A 12514-nucleotide genomic window follows, 5' to 3' on the forward strand; every position below is an offset into this window, starting at 1 on the left:
TGATAGTCCTTCTCTCAAAGGCCTACATATTTGTTCTGACTCCCTTATTTTTCAGTGACTGGCTTCAGGTGGGATTTTGATGGGAATTCCTTTAGAACTGAACTAATCAGAACATAATTAATCAAGTTGCCAAGACTAACAAGTTATGTGATGGAGACTAACAATGGTTCTCAAAATGGAGTATTGAGGCTTCTATCCAGCTATTTATGGACATGTGTCACCCAACTTCCACCTCAAGAGTCACCTCCTTGGAGCCAACAAAAATAAGGGACCAGAGGAACAAGTCTGGGTAGCTAGGCCCAGTGTAAGAGGGGTCTGGATCTTCTAATTCAATAATCAGCACTGGCTAGTTATTAGCAGTTCTAGGGGAGGTGGAGCCCAGACCAGGACACCTAGCCACACAATGCTACACAAGACTGGGCTGGGTCATGGTCAGGGGTGCAAGTTACACTCTATATCACACTGTAAAATCACCTTGTGCCACCACAACTCTTCAGGCTCCCAGTCCTCCTTTTGTGATGCATTCTGGGTAGAATAAGATTCCATTGTTTTTACTTGATCTGTGAAATTACCAAAGGGCATGAACCATACTCAAATAATCATTAGCCATTGAACCAGCAGCCCTAGAGATAACTATTTGACCCTCCCAAGTGCTTTTGCATTGATCTTCATGTGCCACTGTGTGTCCACTGATGCTGCCCTGAGGTGCATATAATGGTTGTTCAGTTGTAATATTTTTGACATTACCACATAGTCGACTTGAGTGGTTCATGTTCCCACAACAGGCCTCATAGATGTCATCTCAGACAAGCTCTGTGTCCTTTTCCTATACCAAAGCTCATTACTTTCCACTCTCGCAGGCACTGTCTCTCCTGAAGCCTCTTAATGGCCTGGACATCATGCTGTGTCTCCTCTGCTCCTCTCCAGTGTTCAGCTTGCTGCTGCAAGATCTCATGGGTGAGAGGCAATAAGTGATGCTCTCAGTGACCTCTGCCTTGCCTCCTCCCTACTTTAGTTCATATAGATCACTTGTGTGAAATTGGGTGTTGGTTGAGGGGGGTGAAACTCTACTCAAGCAACAGCCACAATCCTTGTCAGAGTGAACCACAAAAAGTCCCTAAATTAACCTGTACATAACGATCCAGTGGCTTGGCACAAAAGCAGTCAGGCTTAACTTAGAGGCAATGTGTACAGTATTTATACAGTATACAAACAGTAATAAAGTGAAAACACAACAAAAGAAAAATCCACACCAATTTAGAAAACTAGAGGAGAATGTAATGATAATTTATTTGACACCAAAATGACAAAATCCTATCAGTAGAACTGGAAATTTGCAATTCTAGACATTTCAGGTAAGCATCATGCCCAAAAGCACAATGCACCACTCGAAGTTATCTGGTCATATGAGACCTGGTGATATTCACAATTTTAAGCAGACTACAATGGAACTCAGGCCAGACACAGGGACCAGGTTAGTCCAGCTGAAAACGTTACCTTCTAAAGTCTAGAGCAAAGATTTCTGTTTGGGGTGGAGGAGGCCTCGTAAAGCAGTGAGAGCATTGTGGATGGTCTTCACTGTATCACAAGAAATATGCTGGGCTTTGTGGATGGTCGTTGCTGGGGTGCGAAGATCCTGTCGGGAGTCAGGGACGTTCACTGCAGGAGACTCTCATTGACAGTCACCGTGGGCTGTCGATGTTTTAGCGCGAAGTGTAGATTTTGAGTTGCCGGTTGTCACTTGTGCTTGCTGTAGCACAAAGAGTCAGGTTCACCTGAGCTTTGCGTTGGCTGACTGCAAAATCTCAGCATGAATGGGACCGTTCACGGTCACAAACAGCCCAAAACGTCAGGATTTCTCCTTGTTGTTGGGAGGCACCTCCTGGGGATCAGGGCCTCACTCTTGCAGAGGCCATCAGGGCTCAGGCAGTTCCAGTTGCAGGTCCAGGCAGCAGGTCAGCTTGGCAGATGCAGGGAGACCTCCAAGGCGTGTTATGTCCCTGTAACTCAGAACAGGAAGTCAGTCAGCTGAACCTTGGAGTCACTCAGTCTGGGATGAAGGGATCAGTTCCAGTCTTCCTTCTCAGCAAGCAGGGCAGGCCTAAAGCAGCTGGGCAGAGGGGCATCCTTCTTCTGTAGGATCCACAGTTCCAGGAATGTACCGAAGAGTGGGTTTGAGAGTTTCCTTTTTATACCTCATGCCCGCATTGAAGTGGAAGACGCTTCTGGAGTTTTCCCCCTGCAAAGGTGTCTGCAATTTCCCGCCTCCCTGCCCTGGTCCCAGATTATCTGGAGTCATAACAGGCTAATGTAAAGTGCTTTGTGTGTGAGCTGGGCCAGAGCCTTTGAAGTGGTAGGTGCCAGCTCCACTCCCCATTCTTCCAGAGATGGCCCATCCTGCCATCACTCAGACCATCTATTGCGATGCTGTCTAGGAGGAATACACAAATGCCAATTTCCAACTACATCTAGTCATGTGCCCCAGGAAAAAGGCTGACAGGCACCAAATAGTTAGGACTAAAAAATGACAACTTTCTAAATGTGACTTATTCAGAATTGTGACTTAAAATCTGACTTTACCATTAGGAAGGGTTTTAAATTACAATTCCGCAGATACCAAACTTGACTTACCTACCTGTCCCGCCAAAATTGATCAATTATTTAATGTAATAAAGTAACCCAATGGTATCCTACGGGAGAGGTAGGCTTTGCAATAGTAAAGGAGAATGTAAGAGTTCTTCACTACCCAGACATATAAAACTTAAAAGTAGTTTCCCAACTGTTTAAATACAGTGCACCCTGCCTTACTGACTGTTTAGGATCTACTCTATAGGTAGGTAACTTATATGTAAACGGAACGTCGAGGCCTATCAAAAGGCTTATTTTGCCAGGATACAATGGCAGTCCACAACTGCACACACACAGGCTGCACTGACAGGCTTGGGACACGGTTTTAAGGGCTACTTAAGTGGGTGGAACAATCACTGCTGCAGAATCCTTAGTAACATTTAATTTCCAGCCCTGGGTACATGTAGTACTACTTTACTAGGGATGTATGAGTAAACCAAATGTTCCAATGCCTCACTAGCCAATTTCACTCTGTTCTATAGGAGAAAGCACAAGCATTTTAGCACTGGTTAACAGTGGTAAAGAGTGCAGAGTATTAAGGGTCAGCAAAAATATGTTCAGAAAACAAGAGAATGAAGCAAAAAAGTTTGGGAATGACCTATAGAGAGGGCCAAGTCCAACAATCCTTATGTTCATGCTTTGTTTAAAGTCATAGGGCTATGTTAAGTAAACTGTCTCTTGAATAATTCTGGATAACAGTCAATCCCAAACAAATGTTGCCAAACACTGAAATTATGGGATACCTAATTAACATGAGGCCATGCACTGGTGGAGGCATATGAAACTACTTTCCATCATGACAAATGCACATTTGTTAGCATTTGTTGCCATTTGATTTATAGTTTCAACTGCCGCAGTGGGTTAATAGGAGTGCTGTCCTCCCAATTTTGTGGCTTGTATTACTTTTATTTTACTACCGCCGCTGAGGTGTGGTTTTGTTTATGTCTGTCCAGCCTGTGACCATCTTGGGCACCAGACAGTCAGGCATGTTGGTAAGACACATGTGCCGTTAATGCGCATGATTCAGCTGTTGCATGTTTTGCAGGACTTATGTGTTTCCCACCCTAACCCACTGTGGTCCCAAACAGTGAAGCAGTGTAGAACCAGACCCCTACGTAGCCTACAGAAACCTCGCTAATTGAACATGGGCCGTCCACTTTCGTTTTCAGCCTATGTTTCCTGATTTAAATCCCCTCGAGCTTCGAGAAGCCTTTGTAAAACATGGAGCACTCCATTGACTGCAATGGAGCTCCCAACATTCCAATGTTCTAATATGAGGCATAGATCAGGTTACAGGTAAAGCCCCAACAGGAACGGCATCCTGCTGCTCAGCCCTTCTCACTCCAACCGTCCAATCATCCAAACACAAACACTCTCAACATTCCAACCATACAATGACCTCACTCACTGGCTGAGCAGCAGGGAACATCAAGACTGTGGGGAGAATGCATAAGATAGTAAGAGACCACAACACCTTAGTTTGGTCCTAACTCCAAGAATGAGTTCATAGCACTGCAACGTATTCACATTTTAATGGCATACTTGGTTTTATTGACTTCTTACAATTCCTAGACTGTACCCATTTGTTAAGTGAAAGCACATATATGGATACAGTGTTCTCTAAACATGAAACTACTGGTCGAGCCTACACTCACTGGAGCCCAGTTTTCACTCATTCTTCTAAGCAGTCATTAGTCCCAAAGAGAGGATAAGAAATGAATCGCTACTTCCTTACCATAAAATGGTAAATATACTGTAATACTAAAGTGACAGATATTTATGCTACATATCCATTTTGATATTCTACCACTCATATTTTGTTAACAGTTTAGTGGCATCAGAGTGAGTCGCTGCTTACTACCATACCCCACTTTGCAGTGCCGGAGGTGTAGCTATCAAGTGCAGCAGTTATAGTGGCACCTGAGCCCATAGGATTAAGAAGTCCACTATACCCAATTATTTCTGTATTTTACTACCCAACAGCAAATGGCACCACAAAGCACTTGGCCTCTGACCTCACCATTTGTGATGTCACAGAACCCCTCTGTTGGTGCCTGGCATGACACAGCTACAGGTATTTAAATATATTGGTAATACATATTTGCATTATTTCTTAAGAAATTCGAAGAAATGAGCATACGGTACTTACTCCGCCTCTTCCACAGCAACTGGACATTTGTACTGGGCAGTGTTAAACAAGCAAATATCTGCATACTGGCGCACTGTGCACAAACGAGAACAAAGAAACATTGTCAATGAAGAGCCTGATTAACAGATTAATAGTTCTATTACTTATTAAAAGTTAAGTCGTTCATTGATATGTATGTAGCAAAGTGACAGGGCACAAGGCTCAAAAGAGAAGTCCCACTCTGATCAATAAATGCCTGCCTCTGCCCCCATACATGCATTTTATTACACCTTACTTTTATATATAAAAACACTTTTTTAAGTTCCTGGGTAGGGATCCCTTTCTTGAACTTGCCAGGCTGGTACTGTTTCAATATATAAATTGTAGCACGTTCCTACACTTCTCCAAATTCCCACCTTGCACAAAGGAGGCTTGGACACACAGACTGGGTGGAAATTCTTCTATAAACAAACATGCCTGACCTCTTACAAATAACAGCCTAAAAAGGTGTTGGGAGAAAAGCACGTGCCACGTGCACAATGCAGGCAAATGTGAATGTGACACATTCATAATCAAATAATGTGTCCTTGTCTAATAAATAGATACCAACATATCTTATTAAAGGTGTCCATTGTGAGGGAGAAGTACTTGTAAAGTTTGGCTGTTTTAACACAGAATGGCTCATTCCTGAAATAGACTGGATTAATTCAGGCTGTCAAGGACTCAGCCTCTTCATTGTAGCTCTACAGCATGGTGTCTCAAGAGTGTGACTACTGAAAATAACTCTCCACTCATACTTAATTTATGCAAATGTGTGTTCCATAGTTACACATAATCGCTCTTCGTCATGGTCATGGTCATGGTAGTCCAATTTTACGGTAATGCTAAAGACATTTGTCGAACAAAGTCTGTGTACCATAGGTCCAATAAAATAATTTGTTTTTCAGAATAAAAAGCTTCTTCAAGTAATATTTTAGCACATTTTCTTTGTTTAAGGATTACACCATGTATCAGGAATAATGAATGAACCTCTTAGGAGTTGGAAAACAGCAACAGTGGTTACTGGGATTTCCCATCCTCTTATGAACAAAGGTGGGTACAGACTGAGATAGCCTGATCCAGGTGTAAAAAGACTCCCAGGCTGACAAAATCAGGTAGTTCTATGCCCTGCCACTTGAGACTCTGATCTTTGGAGGGCTACGCCTGGACCTGACTGTCACTCAAATTCCTCTTCTATTCCCAGTCGTAGTTGACCTACTATTTTTGTAAACGGCTTACTGTGATGTATTGGGACATATTTGATCAATGAAAGCAGTGCCTTCCAAAGTAGCCAGGCATCCCCTTAGTAGAGTAAATTTAAAAGCCTAATCAAGATGCAATGTGGCAATTTCAATCCATCTTTTGTTTAACAAGGAAAATTTCAACAATCTCTTATTGTAGTGTTCCTCATCCAATGATTATCGTGGTACATCTTAGGCACGGAAATATGTCAAGTAGATTTATCTGGCATATATGTAAATTATAATAAGCAGTTTCATTCAGAAGATAACAAGCATGAACCATAATTCAAATGACTCATTCAAATTTGATTTTGCCTTACCAGAAATTTTTATTTTCTTCACTGTCTTGTTTGTATTATTTGTAACGTGCACATTGACATTTATGGGCTCGCCGTGGTAATAGATCTGCAGACACAAGAAGGAAAATAAAGATAAATTAAGTTTTATAAATACAGGAAAAAAACAAGACTACGCACCTGATTTAGAGTTGGCCAATGGGTTACTCCATCACAAGCATGATAGAAATCCCGCCTGCCGTATTACTAGTGCATTATATTCAATGGCACTTACTGTAGAGTTCGGCAGGTGGGTTACTTCATCATAAACATGTAATACAGTGGAAGGGATATCTTTCACGTATGTGATGGAGTAACCCATCCGCCCAACTATGAATCCCACCTATGTCAGATAATGATCACGTTTAGTGGTGTATTTTATTTCGCTTGTGAGAGATTTACATGGAACAACATGTGTTAAAAATATGTTGCGGGTTTTCATTTAAAGTTTATATTTTAGATAATGTAACGCATCGGTAACCTTAACTAGACTATTGAAGATGTATTCATCCAAACCCAAATCACCTAAGGTCCAGGTGAATCAGGGTACTCGAGGACTCCCCATCCCATCCCACCTTTTGAACGTGTTCCTCTTGGGCACCACAGGGCAATGCATTTTTTAAATGCTCTGTAATGAGTGAAGAGCCCCTTCTGGCTGTTTACATGCTTTTGTTTAATGCCCTCTGAGAAAGGACAATCTCCAAGTTCATAGTTTCTGAAGGTATTGAGTTTACCTTTCCCCAGACACTGTAATATTTGCATTATTTAAAAAAAGGTTCATGATATAAAATTGCAATTATTGTTCCTGCCATTATCTGTAATTCTTGGTTTTGGTGGTTTGGGGGGAGACGAGTCTGGCCGAATACAGGAGACATGTGCCACCATTTCTTTTGAAACAATTCCCCATTACTGCAAACAGTAACACCCTTTAGAATATCTTGTCCCTTGCAGATCTTTTGTCTGATAGTGCTATCCTACTTCGAGAGCCCTAGAGACTATTAATGAATTTATTAACATTTCTTTTGATCGAGGTGTGTGTAGATATGTTCAAGTGCTATATAACTGCACCTTTTTTAAAATGTGTTACATAACACTTCAGTGGGATAACTATTACCATTTTAAGCACTGTCTTGTGTCTGGATCCTGGAAAAGAGGAGAGTATGGAACTTTAAACTCACATGAAGAGCATACCATTGTCAGACTCAATTAGGAACCTTATGAGGCTACAACTAGAGGTTAATTTGAGTGTAAATCCATTTACAGGTGTGAAGATCTCTGATAAGAGTGTAAAGTACTCTGCACCCATAAAGTACACTCAAATGGTGGGAAAACATGCATGTGAAGGAATTCCAAAATGTAGTTAGACTTGGAAGTTTGTGAGTGCCCAAAAAGAAGTATGTATATGTAAATTCATAAACACCTCTCAATCCCCTGTCCACCCTTAAAAAACTCATGCTTTTACTCCAACCAAGGGCTGGTGTAGATCCCATTCGAGAGTGGGAAGGTGAATGGATCACCTCAGAAAGCTATTTCCCCCGTATAGAAAAAATTAACATTTTCAGCTGGGATTCTATTGCCCCGTGAGGAGTTGTCTTCTATACAGACCTTCCTGTTGTGGACCCTTAGGCCTAGGCAGTGAACTCCACTCCATTTGTGGAGTTTTCTGCACGCCGCGCTCTGTGGAACTGGCAGAGTGCAGAAAACTCCACTTCGCATAGTGCGGCAGAGTTTTTTTCCCTGCTCGCAATTGCGAACGGTAAGTTTGAGAGCGCGAATTTCTACCCGAGCGTCAGGAAGACCAGCCCGAATGGCAGTTACCACTGGACTCCGCCACTTGTGAAAGTTTTTTTGCAACTTCACAGAGTTCCACGTAGAAAAACTCCCCAAACTACGCCCAGGCCTGCTCATTATCCCGCTGGGAATGTCACATGACCTTAAGAGAAAGATGCACTAGGATCAGGTTTCTAAGCAGATTTCTGGGAATGTTCGCCAGAAATTAGTAAATCTGCAAGTAAACATTTAGGAATTTCTTAATGAATCGCGTCTATGGAGAGAATCCACGGGTATCTGCCCTTTTTAAAATCAATACGCTACAGATTTTTCATCTCTAAAACATTCAACAACTAGTAGTTTGAGCACTGTTCAAGGTGAGTCTTAACTGCTATAATGCTTTGTAGGCGTGGACTCCTGTGTACTAGGAAAGGTACCCACAGAAATTTTAAATTATGGTATGAAGATACTTGTGGGTCAAAACATGGTATCCTGTGTATAATTTTCTCAGTGAATAGGATTGACTTTCTGTCCTTCGTGGTGTACTTTTGAAGCACTGTCCTTAACTTATTAATATCCTCAAGGCCAGGCTCCAAGATACCTAGAAGCAAAAACCAAACAGGATTAGGAGACTAGGGGCCAGATCTCAAAACATTTTGCACCAAAATGTCTTTGGTGGTAAATAAGGCAGTGCTTGGTGCAAACATCTTTTGCCATAGTATTATGAAAGGAGATTTGTGGAGGTGGTAAAGTATGATAAGAATAATTACACAAATTTGTTCTGTCGCATTTTTTGTAGTGGTGACATTTTGTGTTGTTTGTTCTGTTGTGTTGTGTAAGGAAAGGTCTTTTTTTTCATGATCACCCCCAATTGTTGGACAGATGCTGCTGGTTTTTCGACTCTGTTGCACTAGGGCCCTGCTAGCCAGACCCCAGTGCATGTGTTTTGACCCCAAAAACATGTGTACAGTTGCCTAATCCCTGATTGACATACTTAACTTATTTGTACATTCCTAGTACAAAATACCTTGTCCCCTAGGGCCAGTAAATTAAATGGCATCAGTGGACCGCAGAACTTAATGTGCCATCAATAAAGTGACCATTGAAAACACGTATCTAGGCCTGCCACAGAAACCTAGCGTGACCAGTTAAACTCACTCTTTTAACAGGCCTAACCAGTCATTTTTAATACTAATAAGTCACCCCTAAGGTAAGCCCTAAATGCTGATATGGCAGTGCACAAGGGAATGCAGGACGTGTTCCTAGGTTTTACTTGTTTTTGCAGTGAAAAATCTCCTGTCGTTTTCCACTATGGCGAGACTGGCCTTCCCATAGAAAAGCATGGAGTACATTACAAGACCCTATAATGCAAAACTTCAGTTTTGAATAGCTGAAACCATCATTCAAGGACTTCAATAAATAGGAGTTTGAACTCCAGTCTGATGGAAAACTCAGATTTTTAAATCACTATTTTTAAAATGTCACTTATAGAAAGTTGGCATTTTCTAACCTAAAGGCTCTAGAAGCTGTTTCAGAGTTCATCCCCAACTATTACCTGGCAGCTTACTGGGAGATGTGACTGGCTCCCAGGAAAGGGAACAAAGGGGCCTTGGATTGAAGGAAGTGAAACATCCCCTGAACAAAATTTTCCGGTGGGGGGAAGAGGGTCGGGGAGGGGGTTGGTGCCCACCAAAATCACAAGCTTCAAAGGCCATCCCCTGTCAAATGCAGATATAACTCACAACTAGGCCTGCCCTCACAATTGTCCAAGCAGCTGAGTGGCACCAATCCAAGTGGGGGAAAACCTGTTCCATAACTGGTTTGCAGGGGGGGTTTGTCATATCCCTAGGCATGCCTCAGGGGTGACTCAAGAACTTTAACCAGGGAAAAATGTTCTTACATATTGGATTTTGGCAGAGCAAGGCACTGTGAGATTGTTTAGGGCCAACCCCTCAGGAAGTAATGTCAAAGTGGGTAAGGTTGCCCTGGAAACGTTTTCTCTATTAGATTGGGAGTTTCTCTCAAACACAAGCTGGAGCCAGGCATAAAAGTGGCACCCCTGGGTACCTTCTTCAGAACACTGCTGGATCTGAGGAAGACAGAAGAAGGGCTGCATCTGCAAAACTCTTTGGACTTTTGAAAGAGAACTGCACCTATTGTAGCCTGTGGAGAGAAGTCCCAAGGGCTGGTTCTAATCCCACTTGAAACCAGGCCAGAAGAGTGAACTCCTAGGGCTAGTTGGTTAGGCCTCCTAGTGAATTCCAGGAACACAAAAGCTGCAAGAAGCCTGCAGTTTCAAAAACCCAGCTGACCAATTCCAACTGGATTTGCCCTAGATGTTGCTGCATGGGACATTCAGTCCTCCTAAACCTCCAAATGGCACTCAAAAGGCCCTGGACGCTTAGCTGGTGTTAGCATGTACTCTTATCCTGCAAGAACTGAAAAAACGGGCACTTAGAAACTGTTTCGAAACTTTTTTAGAAAAGAATCAGAGGCTACCACTGGACCGTGGCCGAGCCGCAGCCATTGACGTTGCATTGCTGGTCCGGCCCAACTTGCTGATTTGCCCCGCTGAAAGAACTTGGACTTCCAGAAAAGTGTCTACGTCCAAACCAAATGTCGGTGGATTCTACTGAGGTAGACACCAAGAAGCAGGCGACAAGAACTTTCTGCAAACACAACAATGATGGACAGAATGTGGATCAATGTCACACATTCACCCCAGTCCAAAGATCTGGGCCCAAATCCATCGTTTTTCCACTCCACACCACCCTGGGTTAGACAATGGCGATATGCAAATCAGCGCTGACCCTGTGCCCCATGGGAACAGTCCAGTCCGAACTACAAAAGCCATGTCCTTCCCAGAACGGAAACAAGCATCCGAGGACCGGCCCGGTTTCGAGGTAACACCTCTCTTCAGCCCGGCTAGCTTGATTCCAGTGGTGTGGAGTGCCTGGGACTCACGTCTGAGCATCCCCAGTACACTTAGAGCGGTAACTGCAAACACAACAATGATGGACAGAATGTGGATCAATGTCACACATTCACCCCAGTCCAAAGATCTGGGCCCAAATCCATCGTTTTTCCACTCCACACCACCCTGGGTTAGACAATGGCGATATGCAAATCAGCGCTGACCCTGTGCCCCATGGGAACAGTCCAGTCCGAACTACAAAAGCCATGTCCTTCCCAGAACGGAAACAAGCATCCGAGGACCGGCCCGGTTTCGAGGTAACACCTCTCTTCAGCTCGGCTAGCTTGATTCCAGTGGTGTGGAGTGCCTGGGACTCACGTCTGAGCATCCCCAGTACACTTAGAGCGGTAACTGCAAACACAACAATGATGGACAGAATGTGGATCAATGTCACACATTCACCCCAGTCCAAAGATCTGGGCCCAAATCCATCGTTTTTCCACTCCACACCACCCTGGGTTAGACAATGGCGATTCTGGGCACAGACTTCAGACTTCACCCACTTGGAACTTTCACACGCAAACTTCCAGAGATAGTCTAGTGTCTCAGAGAGATCCTGTGCTCCAGATGACCGATGACAATTTTATAGTGATGTGTTTTGTACTTCTTAACTAGTTTGGCACTAATAAATGCTTTACCCTTGCTTTCCTAAGTTAAGCCTGTCTGCTCTGTGCTAATGCTACCAAGGGTGAGCTCAGTTTTAAATTATTGAGACATATATTATTTTTATAAAATAGAGTAGAATTTTATAGTGATGTGTTTTGTACTTCTTAACTAGTTTGGCACTAATAAATGCTTTACCCTTGCTTTCCTAAGTTACGCCTGTCTGCTCTGTGCTAATGCTACCAAGGGTGAGCTCAGTTTTAAATTATTGAGACCTAGCTGGACCTGGTAAGGAACAGTGCCATTATTACTTGAGGAGGAATATCATTGGCTTCAACTAATAATCCCCTTTCTGACATGCTGCGTTATTGCATTGTGTTATTGTTGTATTGTATTGTGGCTGTTGTGTTGCATTCTGTTTTGACTGTTTTGTTGTACTGTGTCCTATTATCTTTTGATTGCATTGGTTTTTTTTGTGTATGTTGTTGTTTCCTGTTCCATGTTTTACATCAAATATGACAACAAAATATGCAACATTTCCAACTAATAGCAGCACATGCCTTTAAAGCTCCTGTGACAAGAAACCATTTAACAGAGATACCACAGTTTCAGCTTTCCAACTATTACTGACACCAGGAAGCCCAAAACTGTGTCAGTCTGGTCTTAAATTAGCATTACTCTAATCACTTTATGTGAAGTGGCTCTAGGAGTGTAAGTAAGTATGGTTAGCTTATCCTGAATTTATAAATGTTCCTAGCCCAAACCGTGCAAGGGAAAAGCATGGAATTTTTGTTCT

The 12514-nt window shown here is 42.7% G+C and overlaps 1 protein-coding gene across 5 annotated transcripts in view; it reads right to left on the reverse strand.

Moving 5' to 3' along the window:
- ARRB1 (arrestin beta 1) overlaps window positions 1–12514 on the reverse strand; it is an 841034-nt gene that overhangs the window by 89094 nt on the left and 739426 nt on the right. For all 5 annotated transcript variants that reach the window (XM_078658595.1, XM_078658596.1, XM_078658593.1 and 2 more), the window contains 2 exons: window positions 6357–6441; window positions 4778–4850 (listed from right to left, as the gene is read on the reverse strand). In XM_078658595.1, coding sequence (XP_078514721.1) covers window positions 4778–4850; window positions 6357–6441 — 158 coding nt within the window. The remainder of the gene's footprint in view (window positions 1–4777; window positions 4851–6356; window positions 6442–12514) is intronic.

The sequence above is a fragment of the Lissotriton helveticus genome, chromosome 8 (assembly GCF_964261635.1).
Source record: "Lissotriton helveticus chromosome 8, aLisHel1.1, whole genome shotgun sequence".
In the NCBI taxonomy this organism is placed as follows: domain Eukaryota; kingdom Metazoa; phylum Chordata; class Amphibia; order Caudata; family Salamandridae; genus Lissotriton; species Lissotriton helveticus.